Source organism: Colias philodice, chromosome 16 (assembly GCF_061535455.1).
Source record: "Colias philodice isolate Cphi_HAF_F1 chromosome 16, ilColPhil1 Martin Lab GWU primary, whole genome shotgun sequence".
Lineage (NCBI taxonomy): Eukaryota > Metazoa > Arthropoda > Insecta > Lepidoptera > Pieridae > Colias > Colias philodice.
The window spans coordinates 641,021-665,206 of NC_143101.1; the positions used below are offsets into that span (position 1 = coordinate 641,021).

The 24,186-nt window shown below is 36.9% G+C and overlaps 4 protein-coding genes across 5 annotated transcripts in view; 2 read left to right on the forward strand and 2 right to left on the reverse strand.

Moving 5' to 3' along the window:
• LOC149481376 (uncharacterized) overlaps positions 1–16,912 on the forward strand; it is a 465,629-nt gene extending 448,717 nt beyond the window's left edge. Inside the window, exon 8 of the transcript XR_016316814.1 lies at positions 16,725–16,912. The gene's annotated coding sequence lies outside the window, so the exon portion shown is untranslated. The remainder of the gene's footprint in view (positions 1–16,724) is intronic.
• Eps-15 (Epidermal growth factor receptor pathway substrate 15) overlaps positions 1–24,186 on the forward strand; it is a 34,334-nt gene that overhangs the window by 2,613 nt on the left and 7,535 nt on the right. For both annotated transcript variants that reach the window (XM_089704998.1, XM_089704997.1), the window contains 10 exons: positions 991–1,125; positions 10,493–10,591; positions 11,020–11,172; positions 11,759–11,869; positions 12,340–12,552; positions 13,114–13,295; positions 14,268–14,424; positions 15,750–15,929; positions 16,383–16,472; positions 18,561–18,758. In XM_089704998.1, the coding sequence (XP_089561124.1) occupies positions 991–1,125; positions 10,493–10,591; positions 11,020–11,172; positions 11,759–11,869; positions 12,340–12,552; positions 13,114–13,295; positions 14,268–14,424; positions 15,750–15,929; positions 16,383–16,472; positions 18,561–18,758 (1,518 nt within the window). The remainder of the gene's footprint in view (positions 1–990; positions 1,126–10,492; positions 10,592–11,019; positions 11,173–11,758; positions 11,870–12,339; positions 12,553–13,113; positions 13,296–14,267; positions 14,425–15,749; positions 15,930–16,382; positions 16,473–18,560; positions 18,759–24,186) is intronic.
• Positions 10,383–24,186, reverse strand: part of LOC149481399 (uncharacterized) — a 91,160-nt gene continuing 77,356 nt past the window's right edge. Inside the window, exon 4 of the mRNA XM_089705026.1 lies at positions 10,383–10,397. The gene's annotated coding sequence lies outside the window, so the exon portion shown is untranslated. The remainder of the gene's footprint in view (positions 10,398–24,186) is intronic.
• LOC149481400 (uncharacterized) lies at positions 19,358–23,789 on the reverse strand. The gene has a single exon (XM_089704914.1). The coding sequence runs from the start codon at positions 23,772–23,774 to the stop codon at positions 22,989–22,991; it is 786 nt and encodes a 261-aa protein (XP_089561040.1). The 5' UTR covers positions 23,775–23,789; the 3' UTR covers positions 19,358–22,988.

Here is a 24,186-nt window from a genome sequence, read left to right on the forward strand (position 1 = left end):
ATCTAACACCGAAAGAATTTTTCAAATCGGACCAGTAGTTCCCGAGATTAGCGCGTTCAAACAAACAAACAAACAAACAAACAAACTCTTCAGCTTTATAATATTAGTATAGATTTTGACTGGCATATTATTCAGTGTAAATTTATTACATACTTTTCATCTTTAGTTTTCCTACTGTGCATTTTACTTGTACATGTTAAAACTTTAGTGCCTTCAAATTAAGGTATTCAATAGACTTAAGGGATGAAATCTGTTTTCGGAAAAGTCCCATGTTACATATTCCGTATTCAACTTCAATCAAAATTAGGTCAGTAATTTATCCATAAAAATGAGCATGATAAGCACACTCATATCTATACTAATATTATAAAGCTGAAGAGTTTGTTAGTTTGTTTGAATGCGCTAATCTCGGGAACTACTGGTCCGATTTGAAAAATTCTTTCGGTGTTAGATAGCCCATTTATCGAGGAAGGCTATAGGCTTTATATCATCACGCTAAGACCAACAGGTGCTGAGCAATGCGGGTGAAACCGCGGGGAACAGCTAGTTTATAATATTACCAGTCAGAGAGAGTCAGAGCATCATTTCTTTTACACTAGATTAGTTAAAGTGGCATACTAATCCTAATGCATTTATCTAGCTGTAACAAATTCCATACAGATCTGATCAGCTGTTTTTGTGTAAATGTGTAACAAATGCACATCCATCCTCACAAACTTATTATTTTATTCTTATATATAAAATTCTCGTGTCACAATGTTAGTATGCATACTCCTCCGAAACGGGTGGACCGATTCTCATGAAATTTTCTGTGCATATCGGGTAAGTCTGAGAATCGGCCAACATCTATTTTTCATATGTACCACGGGCGAAGCCGGGGCGGACCGCTAGTAAGATAATATCAATAAAAAAAAAACTTTGTGTAACAAACATGCATCCTCGCAGATTATACAATAGTTAGCGTTATATTTATGTATACTTCACTTGCAGGTGGATCCAAATGGCACAGGAGCAATACAAGCGCTGGATGCAGCTCGATTCCTCAAGAAGTCACGTCTTAGCGATGTGGTCCTCAGCAAGATATGGGATCTCTCTGATCCAACCGGCAAAGGGTATTTGGATAAGGTTAGTACTTTGCTACTTTAAATATAAATAAATATAAATTTTGTGTGTATGTTTGCAATAATATTATCTAGCTCGTATACTTTTGAGGAATATAATTCAATTACAAAAATAAACTGTAAATCTATATGATTTATGTTTCAATGGGCTATGGTCAAGATTTTGATATATAAAGCAATAATTCTATCTCACTCCTATGTCACCTATATATATAAAACTCAAAGGTGACTGATATAGTGATCTATCAACGCACAGCCTAAACCACTGGACATATCGGGCTGAAATTTGGCATGCAGGTAGATGTTAGGACGTAGGCATCCGCTAAGAAAGGATTTCCCGAAATTCTTGCGGGAACGGGGAAAAACGGGGATGCACATACAAAGTAGTGGGCGGAAGCTAGTTAAAAAATATAATTCGAGTATGTGAAAAAACTGCAAATCTATATGTTTTACGTCTTAATGGGCCTAGGTCAAGATCTTATCATGACAAGCTTGCATATGCAATGATATATTCTTAGGAATTTAACTTGACCTATTTGTTGCTCTGAAAACAGGAGGTGAATATATTTTCATAATATCTTACATGGTTTTTGATGTTATTGATAACAACTCTGCATAAAATGCAATATTCCTTGTTTTGTATGTATAAACTATGAATAGTTGATTCCAATCAACGGCATGGGTAATCTTTTTTGTTCGACTCACTAAATTGGACTTAAGCCCTATTTCAATGCACTACAAAAGTAGGTAATTATTGTTTCAGCAAATAAATATCATTTTATTTTTTACTAGCTTACCGCCCGCGGCTTCGCCCGCTTTATCTAAAACCTAATAAATTATATACTAAAACCTTCCTCTTGAATCACTCGTTCTATTAAAAAAAACCGCATCAAAATCCGTTGCATAGTTTTAAAGATTTAAGCATACAAAGGGACATAGGGACAGAAAAAGCGACTTTGTTTTATACTATGTAGTGATATACATACAATTATTTCTATACAATCTCAAACTTAATTTATTCAAGTGCAATAGCTTAAATCATCTTTGCTATTATAATTTCCATTAACAAAATTCAGAGATGTGTGAAATGCTCACAAAGATAAAATTAAAGATGCCTTGAAGATTTCTTTTATCTTAAAAGATTAACTATCTTTATCTTATCATTCATAAACTGTATGATGTTGAACTGTTTTCTTTCTATGCTAGAGATTTGTTTCTCAATTCTCATACAAAATTTTATTTTTATTCAATTTTATGGATTCTCTTATGTAATTTATTGAGTATCACATTCTTTTTGTTTATAATTTCGATTGATAATTATCTAGCGGTGATTCACGGTTTTACCCAAATTGTCTGCTCCTAAATTTGAATTTTGTCCTTTTTCCGGCGGTATAAATATAAACATATTTGACAATTTATTTTTATTTACAACTAGCGGTCCGCCCCGGCTTCACCCGTGGTACATATTTACGTTTTCTCTACATAAAAACCATCCTCGTACTTCAAGGAATATAATAAAAAAAGAATTATCGAAATCGGTTCAGCCGTTCTCGAGTTATGCGCTTACCAACACATTTTGCGATTCATTTTTATATTATAGATATGTAATTATAAAGTAGTTTTGAGTATATGACTTTAAGTAAATTACGAATTTTTAGGCTGGTATGTGTATCGTTAAGGATGCATGTAGCAAAATACGTCTATGTATTTTAAACACATTCAAAAACTCATTACCACCTTTGACGATGTTCTAACAGAAGCCATTACGAGCCTTCAAATTATGCTATCGACCTTTTATCCTTTGAAACGTATGACCTCTCCATCTTTGCCTCTATCAGACAGTCGCCTAATAAAATGTTGGCCTAGGCCCAAACATAACAGTAATAAGGTCGATGCATTTGCCGAAATCCATAATTTTTTGAAGCGTGCGTGAATGGACGATTTTTGGTCTAATATTCGCAGTTTGTCCTCATTTTTTTATATTTGTGAATTGTTTGGTGCAGATTTCTAGCTCTTTCAGGAAACTGGAGAGGTTTAATTTAGCTCTCGACTCTATATCTTTTGATCTTGACTTCGTTTATAGTGGGTAATTTAAGTTATTACGATTAACAATAATATTTTTGTCATTTTTAAAGTATCGCTATCTATAGATTATTGTTTCTTTAATTGCGTAACTCTTAAATTATGAAAACGGATCAAAATTGCGGGATAAGAATAATCCGGGATACGCCCTGTGTCCCAATTTTCATTCAATTTAGTAGGCTTCAAACTTTTTCGTGGCAAGCAATCAACAAGCGAATGGGCATTTAATAATTGACACAGTTTTACACATTTACATTTACTTTATTTACATCTAGTAAAATAATTACAATTAAATTTAAATGTAACCGAAGAATCTAGTCTATATGATCGTTTCTCAAGCTGAGTTAGTCCATTTGTCATGAAAGAGAGTTCCTAGTAAGAGGAATATTCAAATGATACCATTAAAATGTATTCGAAAGTTTTGATAGAAATTTTATCCAGTTCCATTTAGAGATTTCTAAAACTTTTGCAAACAATTGTTTTTTCATATTATGGAGAAACGGTTCTCGCTTTAGATCAACTGTTATAAAATCACCTGTGCAAATGTGCGACATGAAAAAGGTGTAGGTACTTACTGCAACTATGAAAAATGTTTTAAATATATTTTTTTCCATTCTGAGCAAAATTATTTTGATCGTAACTTTTTTTGAGAATTTATGTTTACGCTACAACCATCTTTGCAAGCAATTCACTTCACAACCACTAGTTAAATCTAGTAATTAGTACTTTTTTAAACCTATAGCGTGGGGGCGTCAGTGATAGTAGGTACATTAACATGATAATATGACAATATTGACTCTAAAGGATGTAATATATGTTTAATTATAATTACATATAGCGATATGTTATCTATTTAACTGACGAATTGGTTCACTATTTTGTATTTGAGTTTGACTTTGAGGTGGAGTGGTTATGTTTTTTTTGCTTAAGGTGTGTGCCTGATTAGCGTGGAGGTTTTTATAGTATTACGTGATTTATAAGAGGTAATTAGGTGTGCATATAGTGATTGTGTTTTGTGATACTGTGGTTAGGTGATGTACCTGTATGTTACTTCTGCTATTTTATTATTAAGAATTACGAAATTATATTGTTGAAAGTTTTTTCATGGATTGTACAGGTCGTTGAAGTTTCAAGTATAATTAACTTCAGAAGGTTATTCGTTCAAGTCTAAAATTTTACGTCGTTTAGAATAAGTGGAATTTAATTTTTATTTCACTATAAAAAGGTTGGTTGCATGGATAATTGTAGCTCTTTCCTGTAATATTGACATTTTACACAGAGATAATAATCTAAATTAGCATATAGGCCACTATTTATTCGGGTAGGTACGTACCACGAAAGTGAAGCCATGAACCGAACCAAGTTAAAGATGATTAGTTAATAGTTTAATATCTATACATATAATAAAATCGTAGGAAAGTCAAAACTGTACATTGAATATTTTTTTAAAAGAATACATAATCCATGATCTATAATCGATATAGAAGCCAAAAATATAGTTTTTAGAATTTTTGTCTGTTTGTCTGTTTGTCTGTTTGTCTGTTTGTCTGTATGTTTGTCCGAGCTAATCTCGAAAAGTACTGCATAGATTGACTTCAAATTTTGCATGAATATTACTAACAGGTCGTGTGAGGTTTTTTTAAACATATTATCATGCTATCACCTCCGGGAGAGGAGCTGTGAACCTTTACTTTTCTTACGTATTCCGTGTACTACGACAGCGTACAATCTAAAGACTCATGTTTAAATGTTGTTTTTGAGTAAGCCATGCTATTATCTAGCTTTACACTATAAAAACTACGTCATTTACGTAATTTGGGCAGAGAAACTGTTTAATGAATCTTAGTACTATAAAGACAAATTTGATTCAGCGCCATCTATGAGATTTCGTAAAAATCAAATCAATTTACATGTTAACACTACTGAACACAATGTTAAAAATTAATAATTTAAATATAATTATGTTATTTATTTATTTAACTCTTTAACCCATAATAAATTTTCCCTTCCCTATAAGGTGCGCTTATATAATTCGTGTGAATATATTACATTTTTAAAAGTGAGGGTAGATGTATATTATTTTAAGTCAAACTAGACACCATTACTGCAGTTAATCTAATATTGATTGTGTTCATTGGTTACATTTTTAAAAATCTTCGTGTTTTAATAATTCGATCACGAGGCGGGACTCTAATACAAAAAGGTTAGTTCGTTGATAATTATTATTCCTTCATCATTTACATGTTGTTAGTAAAAATATACTTTGACTGTTAATACTTTTGTTCAGTATTTATCTGTATGATTATTGCTTGGTAGGTAATTAATATATTTTCATGTCGTATACCTAATTATAAACATAACTGTGATGTGAAACTAGCTGGATTTATTTTTACACACTCACAGTCTTATATTTTGTGTTAATGTTAAAATAGTATTAATAGTGTAAATCATAATATTTTTTCAAAGTTAAAAATATTTCCTTTTTTCTGATGGTGTTGCCATCGAATTAAACCGCGCTGTCGTTTCGTTCACAAAAAGTCATGTTATTAGGACCGAATATGTAGCCGCCTCAACTTACGGAAACGAGAGTAACCTGCGTTGTCTGTTATTAGTTATTATATAGTCGAATTTAACGTTACATGGAAATTGGAATCTAAATATATGTATACCTACTTATATTAAATCTGTAGAGGTCAATTCTGCACATGAAATATATTTCCTAAATAACTATCACGAGGTGATTAGAGATCGACATCGACGTCAAAAATGTTTGTCCGTCTGTCTGTCTGTATAACCGTTATAGAAACAAAAACTACTCGACGGATTTAAACGAAACTTGGTACAATTATTTTTCATATTCGTGAGCAGAGCAGCAACTCCATTTTTAAGCTTTCGTCGCGTGTGCGTTCTTAATGCGTGTATCTTAATGGTTAAAGCTACACAGAAATCAAGTATGAAAGAAATGTTCTCCATATTATATAAAAAATATCTCCCGACATCATAAATGTCTATCTTTTATGGTTGAGCTTAGGAGTTCAAAGCTTTCTGATTATATTTGTCTACTAGCTGTCCCCGCGACTTCGTTCGCGTGGAATAGTGACTATGGGACCTATGACCATGGGCTCAGGGTGGGGCAACAATAAAAAATCATTTTTATTTTCATGCTCCCACTCCCGCGCCCACTCGCACTCCCACGCCATATGCCACGTTCAGTCCCAATCCCACGCCCACGCCCACTCCCTTTCACAATTAGTACCTACCAGATCAAAGCCAGGGTAAGCGCCCCACCCAGCCCCACCGTGGCTACGCCCATGCTGAATTACTACTTAACATACAATTATTGAGTAAACACGTACAACCATACTGTACTGTTGTACTACCATAAATAATTAAAAGAATTGTTATTAAAATTTCTTACTAAACTGAGCTAAAAAACTTACGTACCAAATTATTGAAGAAAATCAAGAAATGAAATGCCTAACCTATACCAAATAGTTACTACATATTGTAATAAAAAATTATGATTAGTATATAATATCGAAATCAAAAAAGAAATGCCTAACTAATTCTACGTAAAATTTCTTTTAAATTATGTCATATTATTTTTTAGGGGGGGAGAGGAGCAAATTCTATTTCCTTCCTTTCTTAAACGGATGTTTTTAATAATCTATGGTGTAGCCAGTAGCCACTGATCAGCTTAATCGATACTCAGTTTTTATCAAATCCAGAAACAAATCCAAATTAGATGTTTCCTGTCTCACGCACGTAACTAAAGGCTGAAGAGAGAGAGAGCACGTAACTAAACCGTTTAGACGAAGAAAAGTGTATAGAAAAAGGAATAAATAATTTCATAAACTTCCCGACGATCTTTAAAAATAAATTATAACTTTCATTTTTTTCATGCCCACTTTTACCCCTATGTAGGCATAATAAGTGGATGAACCAATTTTGATACACTTTATCTAAGAACCAGCGTCGGAAAATATTCAGCCTAACAAAAAAAACCGCATCTAATTCGGTTTACCTGTTAGCCAGCTACGGTGCCATAGACAGACACACACACACACACAGAAATACATAGCGGTCAAACACATAACACCAGTCTTTTTGCGTCGGGGGTTAAAAATATAATACGACATAATTTAAAGGACATTTTATGTGGAAAATTTACCTATACACCAGGGTAGATAATTTTTGAAACAAAAAAAAATCGCAGTAGGATGAAACCCATTAGAAAAGGATATGATAAAAATGTAAGGAAAAATAAATTACGGTCAATCGGAGTTCGGGAAGTGGGAGGGGGGGAGCTTTTAAGAGAAAAAAATGGTTTCTCTCGATTTCTCGATAATAATAACACCTGCTAATTTTTTTCTACATATTTTAATTGTACAGACATCACTTTTCCACAATTTTATTATATGTATTGATGATGATGATTGAGATTATAACACTCTTAGTCCGTTTTAATTTTTATTCACCCGCATCAGTGCCACCTAAAAAATCTTTATATATCGAAATTCGAGCAAAGTTAAGAAAATGAGAAATAAGAGTTCTCAAGGATCGTTAGAGATAAGAGGCTTACTATTGACTGTTGTTGATGTACTATCCTGTGAGACCGAAACCTTCACTGAGGGTATATATAACGTCTCACAGCTGATCGCAAATGGCATATTGTACTATCCCGTGAGACCGAAACCCTCACTGAGAGAGAATTACGTCTCACAGCTGATCACGATCGTCATATTTTATCTCGAGAATTCTGAAACTTTTACTCAATATGAAGACCGTTTGACAAATAATAGGGTGCACCATAATATTATTCGATCTCTCGAAGATGAACATGAGCATAAGCAATGACTAGAGTAGGGACGCGAATATTACCATTATTTGAGACAAGAACGATTAATAAGTTTGTTTAATGAAAGATTAAGAATTGAATAGCGAGAGGCCCGTCTTATTGCAGACAGATTTCGACATAGTCTTAATGACTTAGAGGTAAACATAGAAGATCAATCTACAAATTCGGTGGTGTGGTCCGACAAAATAATATAAAAGTGGGTTTGCTTATAACCTCACAATTGATTACAGATCATCATCTGTATAGGCGATATTAACGTAGTATGTTCTTTTTGTAATGCTTTAAAGTGGAGTAAGGAGTCGGCTTTCGTTTGAAGATACGCCGGAACCTTTGAAATCACTACTTTTAAGTTTTAGAGGAACATGTGCAATATAAACAGTTCTTAGACAATATTAGCTCTTATAGTATTGCGTTTTAAATGATCCTTTGGTGCTCAACAATTATCAGATGCTCCTTTCATTCTTACTTTTAAGATACAAGGTCAAGTTTATCATTTGATAGGATCCCTTTTGCCTGAAGGCCAACCTAAGTTTCTTTAAATATATTTTGTATTCGACTACGACGAATAATCGAATACAAGAAATCAATATTTCTCGAATTTAAAACTGACCTCATTTCAAAATTTTAGAACATGTTAATTCATCAGGTTAATCCGTATATATGCGTTTTAAATCGACATTAGAAGCTTTTCCTCAAGATGGTGATATTAATATAAAATTGGTATAAATGCCGATAGACGGAAGTCTATCAGCACTCAGGAATTCCCTGAGCGTGTGCGTGTTATAACGCCCAGGCCGCAGTATTACAATTTTTCCTACAGTAGGGCGACGAATGTATTTTCGCATAGCAACGGAGGGGAACTCGTGGGGGGTAAAGTGACGCGGGCCACGTACCACAAACATGTTTAGTTTGTGGTACCGAGCGCGAAAGAAAGTCATCGTGTTTTTAGTAAAGTTACTATGTAAACTAACGTAATTTATTACTTAGGTACATATTCTATAATGGTGCGCTCAAACTGTTAATCTACATTTAATTAAGATTATTATTTTAATTACTAAGAAATGTAGAATTTAAATCACATTCATTCATGTTTTCCTCAGATATTCGATGTCTATGATTTTCGATGATTTTAAGATTTTCTTATCAGAGTATTCAATTTTAATGTAGTTAAATTTTATAAGAGACAATTAAGAACATTCAAAAATAAAGTGTCACGTATTTTTTTTAAGCGACGAATGACGAAAAACGACCGATTCGCGGACGAAGTCGCGGGCAACAGCTAGTACCTAAATAAATAAAAATAAATAAGTATAGTTTTAATACAAGTATAGCTTTAATACAAAACTAACAAACAGAATGTACAATGTCGGTCGTAAGCATTAATAGCGATGCATCTATCGATTTTTCTTGTAAGAAGGCGATAATTATAGACGTGGAGCTTAACTGAACTGTGAGTGATTGATAATAATTGTTTGTTTATCACTTTTCCACCTCCTTGTTTTATTGGTTTGTGTATCACTACATAGCATTAAACAAAAAAAAAATGCTTAAATCTTTAAATGATTTTGATGCGGTTTTTTTAATAGATAGAGTAATTCAAGAGGAAGGTTTTAGAATATAATTTGTTAGGTTTTAGATAAAGCGGGAGAAGCCTCGGGTGGAAAGCTAGCTAAGCGTTATAATGAGACTTCTTGGTTCAAGATCATTCCGATATTGAACTAGTGACTAGTCTATGGAGGAAATGTTTAGGAGGATCGTCATCCTTCTTCATAGGTTCGTAACTGCAGGAGATTCTGACCAGCCCCCCTAGTCAAGTGGCTTTCTGTTAGCGTAGCGTTCAATAGAATAGACTACGAATGTATGAGATTGACGTAGGCTGTAGATAAACGTATCTACAGCTTACGTCAATCTCATACATTCGTAGTCTATTCTATTGAACGCTACGCTAACAGAAAGCCACTTGACTAGGGGGGCTGTTTGCTAATCTCTTCGCTCATCATCATCTGTTAAAAAGGTGCATTTACAGTCCATTCGTAAACATACATTTATAACAAGTCTTTATATTTATACACAATTGCAACTTTTTATACTTCATCGTACCTTATTTAGAGAATAGTTTTTATCCATTCTGTTATTCCATAAAAAATACGTTGCAAGGACGTTTTTTACCATCGACATTGGGTATACAAAACTATAAGTTATCTGGAAGGAAATAATTGTTAGTTTTTGAAGTGAAACTTCTTTAGGCGCGTTGAGAGTACCCAAAAATTTCAATGTCGCGTCATGGAAATACCGTCACGTCATCGGTTAAGACGACGATTTTGGTATCTTTGAATCTTGCCAAAGAAGTTTCGCTTCTGACACGTGTGCTCGGCACACACGCTCTTTTTTTAATTTATTTATCTACAATAAGGAATTATTTTGTTTACAGGCAGGCTTGTTCGTAGCGTTGAAGCTGGTTGCGCTGGCGCAAGCCGGCAAGGACATAAACATGAGCAACATACACTCGGAGACGCCGCCACCTAAAGTTGTAAGTTGTAATAATTTGAAAAATTTAATAACTTGTCCTGTATTTTCGAGAGATTCTTATAAAACGTGAGATAAAATTGATAAATAAATATATAGTATATGTATTTAAATGAATACAAATGAAAATAATGGCATATTTTTGCCATAAGTTTTATCAACATTTTCACAAATAAATATGACGTTTTACAATTACTATTATTCTAACCAAATAAGTTTCGGATGTAATGCAATAAGTTTTATGAAATTTATAAAACGTGACCAACGTGACACCAATAACGTGAGATGATGTTTAGCGAGGAATGTGTTTGTAAAGAACCAATCATATACCTTCATTTGGTTTGAAGCGCTACTATTGGTTATTTACAATCCTCGCATATTATTGATGGAAAAGCACTTGAATAAATTGGGCCTTACGGTATTTATCTTAAGGGCGAGCTACCAAAAGTGCCGCCGGCGAGCGTGAGCCCGATGCCCGCGCTCGCGCCGCTCAGCGACTGGAGCGTGAAGCCGGCGGAGCGGGAGAAGTACAGCCAGCTGTTTGATTCCTTGCAGCCGAGTAATGGACTTATACCTGGGAATAAGGTGGGTATTGCTACCGAATGTTCAAGTGATTAGTGGTCTTCTGATTCGAGGAGGTCTGCTTACTCCCAATACAACAGGTGTGGTAAGACAGCGACTTCCGGCGGAGCGGGAGAAGTAAAGCCAGCTGTTTGATTCGTTGCAGCCGAGTAATGGACTGATACCTGGGAATGAGGTTGGTTACGTAGTAATTCTGTTTTTGCTATCAAAATGTGCAAGTGGTCTGCTAACTTTAAATAGAAGTACACTAATTTATCTGCTTGGCTCGCTGCATTCGAGAAAATATATGAAATTAAGTGTATTTTGTGATATTAAAAAAATTAATCTATATCTAAGTAAATCTATTACAATTCTAGAATTTTTCTTTCAAACTATTAACCTACTGTTGGTAGGAACGAAATATGGGGGAGTTACTAGTTAGTTATAGCCAGAATAACTAAATGAATTTGACAGCTAAAACCAAATATATCCTACTAATTCCCTAATAATCAACAAAATCAACAATGGGCAATTATTTGACATCCACGAACATAAAAAAAAGCTTTTTAAAATTTAATTCTATTGCTATTAACAAAACGAATGTCGACAGGTGAAAGGAGTGCTAATGGAGTCGAAGCTCCCGCTAGAGACGCTCGGCAAGATCTGGGACCTCGCCGACCAGGACAAGGACGGGATGCTCGATAGACATGAATTTATTGTGGTATGTGCTTGTGCTATGTGTAAATGTTACACATAAGTGTTGTAATTAATAGTAATGTGAATAGACACAGTGCGTTGTATTGTGGTACAACTTATTTTTATATTAAAACTAAATTTAAAAAGATTAAGGGCCAATTTTACCACTTGTTGTTAATGTCCCTAATGATCCATTTGACAGTTCTGTATAAATTTTCATAAAATTTCAGTTACGCTACACAGAACATAATAATATGCAGAATTTGTGAAATCGACCATAGACGAAAACATTTATTTATACCAGTAAAGAAAAAAATATTATTAGTGAAATTAAAATACTTATTTAAATACTAGCGTAGTTATATAATATAATGTAATCTAGTTTAAATATTGATGATTATCTTGAAATAACTTGCCTCTATTCTTGCTCTGACATAAAAATAATACTAGTACGAAGAATTTTTTATTAAAATTATCTATCTTTCTTGTCTCCAGGCGATGCACCTAGTATACAAAGCGCTAGAGAAGCACGCGGTGCCCACGAGCCTGCCCCCAGAACTACGAGCTCGTCCCCCCCGCCCCCCCTCACGGCCCCCATCTCGCCCCCCCTCCCGCCCCCCCTCGCCCCAACCGCGCCCCCCGCGCCCACACCCCCCCGCACCCGCTACGAGTACGAACCTTTTGGATGGACTACTGGATTTGTCTAGTGTGAGTCCTACTAATATTATAAATGCGAAAGTTTATGAGGATGGATGTGTATGTGTGTGTATTACTCTTAAATACTGAACCGATGACAAATAGAAATAGCACACATATAGAGGGAAGCTACATCTAACATAAAAAATGATGTCTTTATCAAATACTGTTGTTCCATACGTAAGAATTAGAGCAAAATCTAGTGTTAACATTAGAACTAGAATACTAGATCCTAATATTATAAAGGCGAAAGTTTGTATGGATGTATGGATGTTTGTTACTCTTTCACGTAAAAACTACTGAATGGATTTGAATGAAACTTTACCACAATATAGTTTATACATCAGAATAACACATAGGATAGGTTTTATCCCGGAAATCCCACGGAAACGGGAACTATGCGGGTTTTCCTTTGAAAACGCGGGCGTAGCCGCGGGCGGAAATCTAGTATAAAATAATTTTCAATTATATTTCACATATCACATACACTTTTTTCCCCATAACTTTAAATAATTGGTCAAAATTTTTCGAGGGGAATATTTACCAAATTAACATTTGATTATTACATTGCAGCCGCCATCATCCACCCCCTCCCCCGCGCCCACCAACCAATGGATAACCCCCGCGGAGCGCGCCAAGTACGACGCGCAGTTCACCGCAGCGGACACGGACCGGGACGGGTTCGTGTCCGGTATGGAGATACGACACGTGTTCTTGGATACGGGCCTGCCGCAGACCACGCTGGCGCATATATGGTGAGATACGAATGAACACGCATACATACACAACATATGGAACATAATATATATATATATATTATACACACACACAGACACACACGTATCTGTACGTGCACACCTATTTATATTTTTTTGAATAAAAATATAAAAGGTACCTTACAGCTGTTGCTAAATTATAAATTATACTAATTACATGTTAAAATGCCAAACGGCAAACACACATTAATACGCACATTAGCATGAAAATTAACGTACACACGTGCACGCATATGCGTACGCATAAAGTGCGTGCAGATTTTTGAGTGCATTAATGTATTATCACAGAATACATAATAGTAGCTAAACGCTACAGAAGGGACACTCTCCGCCTCCCGCCAAAATTACCTCACCCCCGCGCGATCAGACATAAAATGGGCCATATTTTTCTGCAAGGACGATACGCAACGAAGATTGACAACATTAATCAAATTGACTTAAAGTAATTTTATTATTTTGGATTTGTGATTATCGTTTTTCGTAGAAAATGGTTAGATATTGTGCTGTTTACGGATGTATTTCATCAGAAAAACGCGAATTTTTTTTTACGCTAGTCACAAATGTGCCAACCATAAAAGCGTTAACACACACATTTGCAGTCTCTACAATGTGACTGTCAAAACGATCATTTTGTATGGAGTGTCCGGGGTGTGGTATTATTTTTAAATGATTAAATGTGTATTAAAATTGAATCATTTTTTTAAAGTTACAAAATAATTATAGCACATTTATAATATATCTAGTTATCTTAATATATATAAATCTCGTGTCACAATGTTTGTCCTCAATGGACTCCTAAACCACTTAACCGATTATAATAAAATTCGCACACCATGTGCAGTTCGATCCAACTTGAGAGATAGGATAGTTTAAACATGTAGGTACCACGGGCGAAGCCGGGGCGGACCGCTAGTATGTTATTAATTTAAATGATTATTATTATCACTCCAGGGCGCTCTGCGACACGTCGAGCACGGGCAAGCTGTCCCGCGTGCAGTTCGCAGCCGCCATGTGCCTGGTGGCTCGGGCTCTGCGCGGGCAGCCGCCGCCCGCCGTGCTGCCGCCGGAGCTGCTGCACGCGCCCGCGCACCCACCAGCTGCTGCTCCGGTGAGTACGAGCAGCACGTGTGTCCTCCGCCTAGACACGAGCAGCCGCGCCGGTGAGTAGCAGTGAACACGCAGCACGTGTGTCCTCCGCCTAGCCACGAGCAGCCGCTCCGGTGAGTACGCAGTGAATACGCAACACGTGTGTCCTCCGCCTAGCCACGAGCAGCTGCGCCTGTGAGTAGCAGTGAACACGCAGCACGTGTGTCCTCCGCCTAGCCACGAGCAGCCGCTCCGGTGAGTACGCAGTGAATACGCAACACGTGTGTCCTCCGCCTAGCCACGAGCAGCTGCGCCTGTGAGTAGCAGTGAACACGCAGCACGTGTGTCCTCCGCCTAGCCACGATCAGCCGCTCCGGTGAGTACGCAGTGAATACGCAACACGTGTGTCCTCCGCCTAGCCACGAGCAGCTGCGCCTGTGAGTAGCAGTGAACACGCAGCACGTGTGTCCTCCGCCTAGCCACGAGCAGCCGCTCCGGTGAGTACGCAGTGAATACGCAACACGTGTGTCCTCCGCCTAGCCACGAGCAGCTGCGCCTGTGAGTAGCAGTGAACACGCAGCACGTGTGTCCTCCGCCTAGCCACGAGCAGCTGCGCCTGTGAGTAGCAGTGAACACGCAGCACGTGTGTCCTCCGCCTAGCCACGAGCAGCCGCTCCGGTGAGTACGCAGTGAATACGCAACACGTGTGTCCTCCGCCTAGCCACGAGCAGCTGCGCCGGTGAGTACGCAGCCCATTGATAACCGTACAGCTCAGTGTGTACTCAAAGCTTTTTAGCTTTGCGAGAATTGATGTAAAAATAATGTAGTCTAGCAGCCCGCGCACAATATGGCACGCGCACGGTCTGGTAGAAAGCATATAGTTTGCGTCAATTTGAATAAAAAAGCAGCTGTTTGTCGCTGTTGGTGTCCTGGTGCGCTGGCACTGGCTGCGCAGCAAGTTCTATACATCAATAAACATACAATTTACATCAAAAAATCATTCTAAGAGCGTATACGCACTATGCGGGTAGCCGCATTGCGGGTAGCCGTCCGGCTGACCGCAAGCACAATTATGTACGTAATATTCATTTCTATGCGCACTGTGCGGTCTGCGGTAGCCGCATCGCAGTGCGCATAGAAATGAATATTACGTACATAATTGTGATTGCGGTCAGCCGGACGGCTACACGCAATGCGGCTACCCGCATAGTGCGTATACGCTCTAATATTTAAATTTATTTTTAATAATAATAATAATCACAACAAAACAAAACAGCACAACTTACATCTATGCAACTAAACAATAATAATTTTATGAATTTAATTTTTAAAATATATTTTCCACAGCTCGCCCAACCGCCACCAAAACCGGAACCGATTTCTCTCGGGCCCCAACCGACACCGGAAATGGAAGCGATCGCGCGGGAAGTGGAATCTTTAGCGCGGGAACGGCTCGCGTTAGAGACGGAAGTGGCCAGCCGGGAGCGGGAGCTCAGCACCAAGACTGGCGAGGCGGATAGCTTGCAGGTAAACTTCGCTTATTTTGTTGAAAACCTTCCTCAAGATCCACTCCATAAAATATTATCATAGATCCATTGCGTTGTTTTACAGATCTAATGCTAAGATGGAAAGTAACTGTGCTTTATTTCGAATTTGGTACACAACAGAAAAAAAAAATGTCAAGCATTGACATACTGTAAGGTGTACTAGGCACATAGGTTACGAAAATCTCCAAACATGTATCGAAATTCAAACCTAATTTCGTGGCAGTAATGTTAAAAGTAGCTTGTATTGTTTATTGCAAAACTCTGCCTTTGCAAACCCTATGAGCCCTATGAGCAGAGTTTGTCTTGGGTCAATTTTTGAGAGTGAGTCTGGTAGTTTATTAAACTTAAGTAGTTTAATATTTTTGATGGTTTGAGGTTTGTTATTCTTGAAATATTATGTGAAAATCATATTAATTAAAAATATTTTTTGCAGAGTGAATTGGACACATTAACGGCAACATTAAAACAGTTAGAAAACCAAAAAGGGGAGGCGCAAAAGAGGTTGAACGATTTGAAATCACAAGTAAGTTAATTGTTTTTACATTTTTAACTTTGCCAATATACTTTGTAATCTTTGATAATATCACTTTATTGCATTTAATTCCAACTAAAAGTGTTGATCTTGTATATCTTGAAAATGACAGGATTGTTACAATCGAAATCGTGAGATTGACTCTTCATATTATATTATAATGAAACATTTAAATGGCTAATTTGACCTTTATTTGACCCCTGCAAACTTTATTCATTCGTTAACATAATAATTATTGATAAGTTTGAATTATACAGGGTGTAATCGTTAAGTGTGCACAGGCGATTTTTCCGTAAGTATTACAGATAACAAAAAACTTTAAACTGATATCGAAAGTACCTAACCTAATGAGTAAAATGGCGGTAATAAATTTTTAAAAATAAATCGAGAAATATCATAAAAATTATCTTTAAACCCTCCCATACATTAAGTATGAAATATGAATATCCCATATACATTTTAATATGAAAGATTTTAGCTTTCTTTTTCTTTTTTTGGTTTTCTGCTTTAATTACTTCGCAAATTTGAAGTGACATTTTCCACGTTTTTCCGGACATTTTCACGCATTTTCCGGATATTTCCCGGGAATTTTGCGGAAATTTTCCGGATATTTCCCGTCATTTCCCAGGCATTTTCCAGGGATTTTCCAGGCACTTCCACGCATTTTCCGTACATTTTCACGCATTTTCCGGGTATTTTCCAGATATTTACCAGGCATTTTCCGGACATTTCCCTGACATAGCCTGTAAATGTCTGGAAAATGTCTGGAAAATCCCCGGGAAATAACCGGAAAATGCCTGTAAATGTCTGGAAAATGTCTGGAAAATCCCCGGGAAATAACCGGAAAATGCCTGGGAAATGTCTGGAAAATATCCGGAAAATGCGTGGAAATTCCCGGAAAATAACCGGAAAATGCCTGGGAAATGTCCGGAAAATATCCGGAAAATGCGTGGAAAATTCCGGAAAACCGTGGAAAATGCCTGGAAAATCCCTGGAAAATATCCGGAAAATGTGTGAAAATGTCCGGAAAATATCCGGAAAATGCGTGAAAATGTCCGGAAAACCCGTGGAAAATCCCTGGAAAATATCCGGAAAATGCCTGGGAAATGTCTGGAAAATATCCGGAAAATGCGTGGAAAATTCCGGAAAAACCGTGGAAAATGCCTGGAAAATCCCTGGAAAATATCCGGAAAATGCGTGAAAATGTCCGGAAAATATCCGGAAAATGCGTGGAAATGTCCGGAAAAAGCGAGGAAAATGCCACTTCAAATTTGCGAAGTAATTAAAGCAGAAAACCAAAAAAGAAAAAGAAAGCTAAAATTTTCATATTAAATGTTACATATGGGATATTCATATTTCATACTTAATGTATGGGAGGGTTTAAAGATAATTTTTTTGATATTTCTCGATTTATTTTTAAAAATTTATTACGGCCATTTTACTCATTAGGTTAAGTACTTTCGATATCAGTTTAAAGTTTTTTGTTATCTGTAATACTTACGGAAAAATCGCCTGTGCACACTTAACGATTACACCCTGTATATGGGGGTCTTCAAGCGTAGAGTGAACCTTCTTGGGAAGCGCGTTCCATCTTATACCACATCTACGCTTAACATCAGGAGAGATTGGCGCTTCCCTATCAACAATAAAAATAAAAATAAAATATTTGCGAAGAATAAATTATTTGCGCAATAAAATCCGCAAATAATTTATTCATTCATTCATTCATTTATTTAGCATAATATTCGGATAACGCAGATCCATTTGTTAGTAAAAACTTAATAATAATTAATGATTTTATGTTGATGTTACGAGGTTGGCGCAGTGGTAAAGTAACTGCCTACTGAGCCGGCGGTCCCGGGTTCGATCCCCGGTCAGGGCAAATATTTGTGTGATGAACTCAATTATTTGTTCTTGGGTCTGGGTGTTATTATCTATATATGTATTTATTAAATATTATATTTATCGTCGCCTAGTACCCACAACACAAGCCTTAATTGAGCTTACTGTGGGACTAGGTCGATTTGTGTAATAATGTCCTATAATATTTATTTATTTATTTATTTCATCAATATCCAGGTTGAGAAACTCCGCAGCCAAGTGTCCGCACAGGAAGCGGCTGCAGCTGAAACGGAAGCGGAAGTGGCCGCGCGACGTGCTGCCGCCAACACGCTGAAAGAGCGCGAACGGAGTCTGCAGGAGGAGGCGAAGGCCGCTAATGAGGAGGGCGAAGCCCTAGCTGCTCAGCTGGCACGCACCGTGCTGGCTGTTAGCCAGGTAAGTGTGGGAAATTGGATAATTTTGTTGGGAAAAGGGAGGGGAGAAGGTTGTGGAATTAGTAAAGGAAGTGAGGGAGAAACTGAAGAAAGGGTAGCAGGTATCGTGTGTGTGTGTGTGTGTATGTGTGTGTGTAAGTGAATATTGAATGAATTTTGGCAGGGGTAGTTGTGAGGCGTGCAGCCGCCAACACGTTTAAGGAACGCGAACTTAGCGTGCACGCAACGTGAACGTTTATGATGAGAAAGAAAGAAAGAAGAAAGAAATAATGTTTATTTAGCACCACAAAGTACAAACAGGAAAAAAATAACAAAAATAAACGGAAAAAAAGAAAGAAAATACATTAAAAAAGGTAGGTACTTACGGCTGATCAGTGTGGTGCCAAAAAGGGTAGCTACTCAGCATGTGCTACACGTTATGTTGTGAAGCGCTGATTTTCAGTAGTCCCTTGTTGGAGTGCCAGTCAAAAGATGTGAATCAATAATACTTAAATATAATATAATACAGTAGGTATACTATAATTTTTGTGTACCTAAATATATATTGTATAATATATAAATATATCTACTAGTAGTACTACAATACATATCAGTATACAGTATCTACTACTAAATACAATACATAGGAATTAATAATAATAATAATTTAAATGCAATATTATAATAACACAATTATACATAATATAAAAAAAAGAAAAAAATAAAAAATACCATATAGAATAGACAGTAAGTAAACAATAAATACAACAATTACGGTACGGCTGTAATAACAATGCGACTAAGGCTGGTTACGAAACTCGGTAAGTAACTGTTTTTTGAAACCATATTTAAAACTCGATAAGGTCCTCGAGTTTCGTAATGGAGGTGGTAAATTATTCCAGCACTTAGTCGCATTATATTTAAAACTACCTTTAAAAAGGGATGAATGGTGTTTCGGTACTGCCAGTTTGACGAGGGTTGCCCTAGTAGTCATGCCCTTCGCACTTCCCATCCATGTCAGCTTACTATAAAGATACGCTGGGGCTTTGGTACTGATCACATCAAAGAGAAGAGATGCAAGATGTAAACGCCTGCGGTGGTCCATGTTGAGGATATTTGCATTTTTCAAGTAAGGTGAAATGTGTGTTCGAGCAGGAATATCCCAACAGAACCTAGCGCAGGCGTTTTGCACTCGTTGTATGGCTCTTTTTGTACGAGACAGGAGACGAGGACCGTACATTACATCCGCATAGTTAAGCTTTGACAGAACCAAAGACTCACACAGTCTCAGACGCAGACGAGGATTAAGATAGCTTCTTATTCGGTATAATAGTTTTAATCGGTAGAAGCAGTTTGCGATTGTTGTATTTATGAATTTTTCGAATCTTAGTGCTTCATCGAAAATAACACCTAGATTCCGAGCTTCACGCACACGTTCTAACGGGACTCCGTTTATATGCAACAGCGACGTTTGTTGCTCAACCTTTTTAATAACTTGAGGAGTACCCAGTATCATAAATTTTGTTTTTTCTGCATTAAGTACTAATGCATTATTCGCTGACCATTTTGAAATACTGTCGAGATCGTCGTTCAATTTTTGTATGAAGTCGTGAGTTTTGTCAGGTTTAAAGGAGGTATATAATTGGACATCATCAGCGTAAATATGGTAATGGCTGTACTTAATTTCAGAAATTATATCAGCAGTGTACAAGACAAACAATACAGGTCCCAAAATAGAACCCTGAGGTACTCCTCTTTTCACTGGGCTACAGTGAGAAAGAGAAGTAGTACCATCACTATTAGGGACCACTACAGTCTGCCTACGTTCACCTAGATAACTCTTAAACCAAGCAACAGATTCTGGGCTAAAGCCATAATAGACCAATTTTGACAAAAGTAGGTTAGTATCTATGGTGTCAAAAGCACGTGAAAAGTCTAAAAGGACCAAAAGCGTTCCCTTACCACAATCTTGTTCGCATAAAATATTATCTAGCACATCCGTCAATGCCGTTACAGTACCTCTTCGCTTTCTGAAACCAGATTGAAGGTCGGGCAGTATGTTATTGGATTCAAGATATTCCATAAGTTGGTTGTGTATAATCTTTTCAAGAATTTTGGAGCAACATGGCAAGATGCTGATAGGCCGTAAGTCTTTAACAGATGTAGGATTATTTTTCTTTGGGAGTGGTCGCACCAATGCACTCTGCCACATCGCCGGAAATGTACTATTTTTTATAGATAGATTAATAATGTGCGTCAAGATAGGTAGTGTCTGTGATATTGTGAGATTAATCATATCTAGAGATAAGTCATCAGTACCTACAGCTTGCGACTTGAGACTCTTTAATGCCTTTAGTACAGTTTCTTCGCTCACAGGCTTGAGTTCGAAAGAGGCATTGCTTATAAAGCGATGTTCGTTGAAATGAGCTAAATAAGATGTTGATACGGCGTTATTGATAGGGACATTTAAGAAATGAGTATTAATAGTATTGGCGTCACTGATATGTACTGGAAGTATAAAGTCATCTTTTAGTTTAACCTGTACATTATCTTTTATATGGGTCCATAAGGCGCGTGGATTTTGTATGTTAGAGTTTATGTATGTTTCAAAGTAAGCTGATTTTTCACGATGAAGTGCAGATGCAACATATTTTTTTAAATCGATATAGTAGTTCTTGGCACTATCTGTTTTACAAATTTTAGCCCTGGCTTGAGCTTCGTCTCGTCTTTTCATCATTTGTTTAATATTATACGTCAACCAGGGTGGCTGTTTTAACTTGATGTATATATTTTTCCTAGGCGCGTGTAAATCAAAGATTTTTACCATACTACTTGTGAATAAGGTAACGATGTCGTTGACATTTGTTATTGATAATAAGTAGTTCCAATCAACTGCGATTAGTGATTTATTAAACTGATTATGATCTAAATCCCGCATACATCTACGCGAAATCCATCTTGGCTTTGTCCGCTCCTTTAAAATATTCAAATAGCAGGATATAACCGAGTGATTACTAAGAGAGGCAATATGATCTACTACTACACTAGATACGCCTGCATTGGTACAAATTAAATCAATTAATGTCTCACTGTTATTTGTAAAATGAGTTGGTTGTGACACCATTTGGTTCAATCCCGCTGATTGTAAAAACTCGGATAACTTTTTTGTATTGGTATGATTTTTGTTCAATACGTTCACGTTAAAATCACCTAAAAGTACAATATTGTCACTCCAGATGAATGTGCCCATGGAGTCAATGAGAGCATCAAAGAATGTATCTACATCCAACCATGGTGGCCGATACGCAGTACCGATAACAATTGAGCGTCCACGACTTGTTATTTTTATCCACATCTGTTCAACGGGATGTGTCACTGGGTGTGTTAATATGCGGTATGACAAGCTCGATTTAAGATAAAAACCAACCCCACCTCCCCGAGAACGTACAGTCTGTGGTCGAGGGATATGGCGTAAGCGGTAGCCCGGCACATTTGGGGCACGCCCTTCCTCTCCCTCACGCAGCCATGTTTCATTGATTGCCATGATATCGACAGCGTGACGATCCATTGCCACCATAAACTCATCATGGCGAGTGCTAAGAGAACCAGGGTTAAGAAAACCAATTTTTATCCGATTTCCCCTATCGAACATGAATATAATATACTTGTTCAAATATCCTGTATTTGACAATAATGGCGTCAAATTTTGTACAACAATAAGAATAATAAAAAAGATCGTTCTCAGTTATTAAAAAATAAAAGAAATGCATGTTATCATATAATATTATATACATATAAAATTTTAAATTAGCTAATAGTGTTACAGTTATACAAATATGAGTAAGTAAATATTGTAGTTTATATATATATATTTCAAATACTATATTACAAATACACAATATTATAAATAAGATATACATCATAAGATATACCAATGTTTGTAGCAAACCCCAATTCAGCACCACACCTGCACCGCTGCGATTATAATAAATAGACCTTAAACTAATAACAATGTCGGTTAACATCTTAAAAATTAACAAGCTAAAATTATTATGATAAACTGCGACAGTATCATAGTTCCTAATATATCGAAACAATTTACTCGGTTGATACTCTATTAATGAAAAGATACAAATATTTTTATTTTTGCAAATATAAGAAGAAGCCTTACTATATAATTCTGTATAAAATGCTGATAGCTTTTTACATAAAACCAATTTGTTTACTGTAAAAATAATTAGTGATAAAACTTTCAAACGGCAATACGACAAAAAATTTGTTTTATGTCCTCTTCTGATTTTATACAAAAAGATTGAGAATTCGATTCACATCGAGCATATATACGTCCTGCACGGGTCCAGACATAACGCCACTTCATTTCAGTACCTTTTTGACGAGCCATATAAAACAATCTACGATTAGTACTAGTTAAATGTTCATTGACATAAAAGCGACGAGGCTCGCTACCGATATCAGTTCCCGCGGTGTCTGCGCCGCGGTGCACGCGTGCAGCGCGCAGCAGGTCGTCCCGTACGGATCTGCGCGCCAAGCGCACGACGATGGGGCGCGCACGAGACGAGTTATTAGGGGCGTTATTCAAAGGCCGCCGACCAGATCGATGCGCGCTTACTATATCACGCTCATCCAGTTGTTGACCAATTTTACGAGCAAGCGTCATAGTAATGTGCGTGAGGTTCTCGGCGCTGTTCTCCGGGATGCCCGTTATCTCGACGTCATTCATCAGATTCTCCTGTTCAGACTCATTGAGACGGTGTTGAAGCTCCGCAACCGATTTAAGCAGGCTATCACAGTTATCAGACTGGGTTTGTGTCAAAGTTTTATCCTCTAACTTTGAGACCCTTTCTTCCACTTCATCAAGTCTGGTATTTATTTGTGATATAGCCAATGTTAACTGTGACATGTCCCTTCGAAAACCGGACAGTTCTGTGCGCAAGAGCTTGATCTCATGAACCAACGACGGCGCGTCCTGCTGCATTACCGCATCTAAGAAAGCATCGGTATTTTCGTTGGCTGGCATTGCGGAAGTACTCTTACTGCAGCCTTTACAAAGCCATTTCGGACTGATACGTGAGTTTGTATTCATGTTTACACACGGCTTATGGTAGGTTAGACTGCATTTATGGCATTTGGCGCCATCCGATGATGCGATGAATTTACCGCAGGAAGGACATTTGTTTGCCATTATAATCGTTATAAGTGGTTGTTGTGTAGTGATTATAACAAAAAATATAATATATGGATGGCGTTATCGTTATGTATCGTTAGCAGTTTTATAGGTGAAAGTAGGTATATTTTTTGTCCAAAAAAGACTATTATATATTAAAACTCCACTGTGTCTGATTCTCTAAGGCAGTGAGTTAATCATAAAAATAACTTTAGTGATACAAATAACGATGATAAAAGTTTTTCAATCGCGTTTTTATGTTGTG

Bases quoted from the DNA above. Each gene is read 5' to 3' on its own strand.
- LOC149481400 (XM_089704914.1), bottom strand. From the start codon at position 23,774: ATGCCAGCCAACGAAAATACCGATGCTTTCTTAGATGCGGTAATGCAG.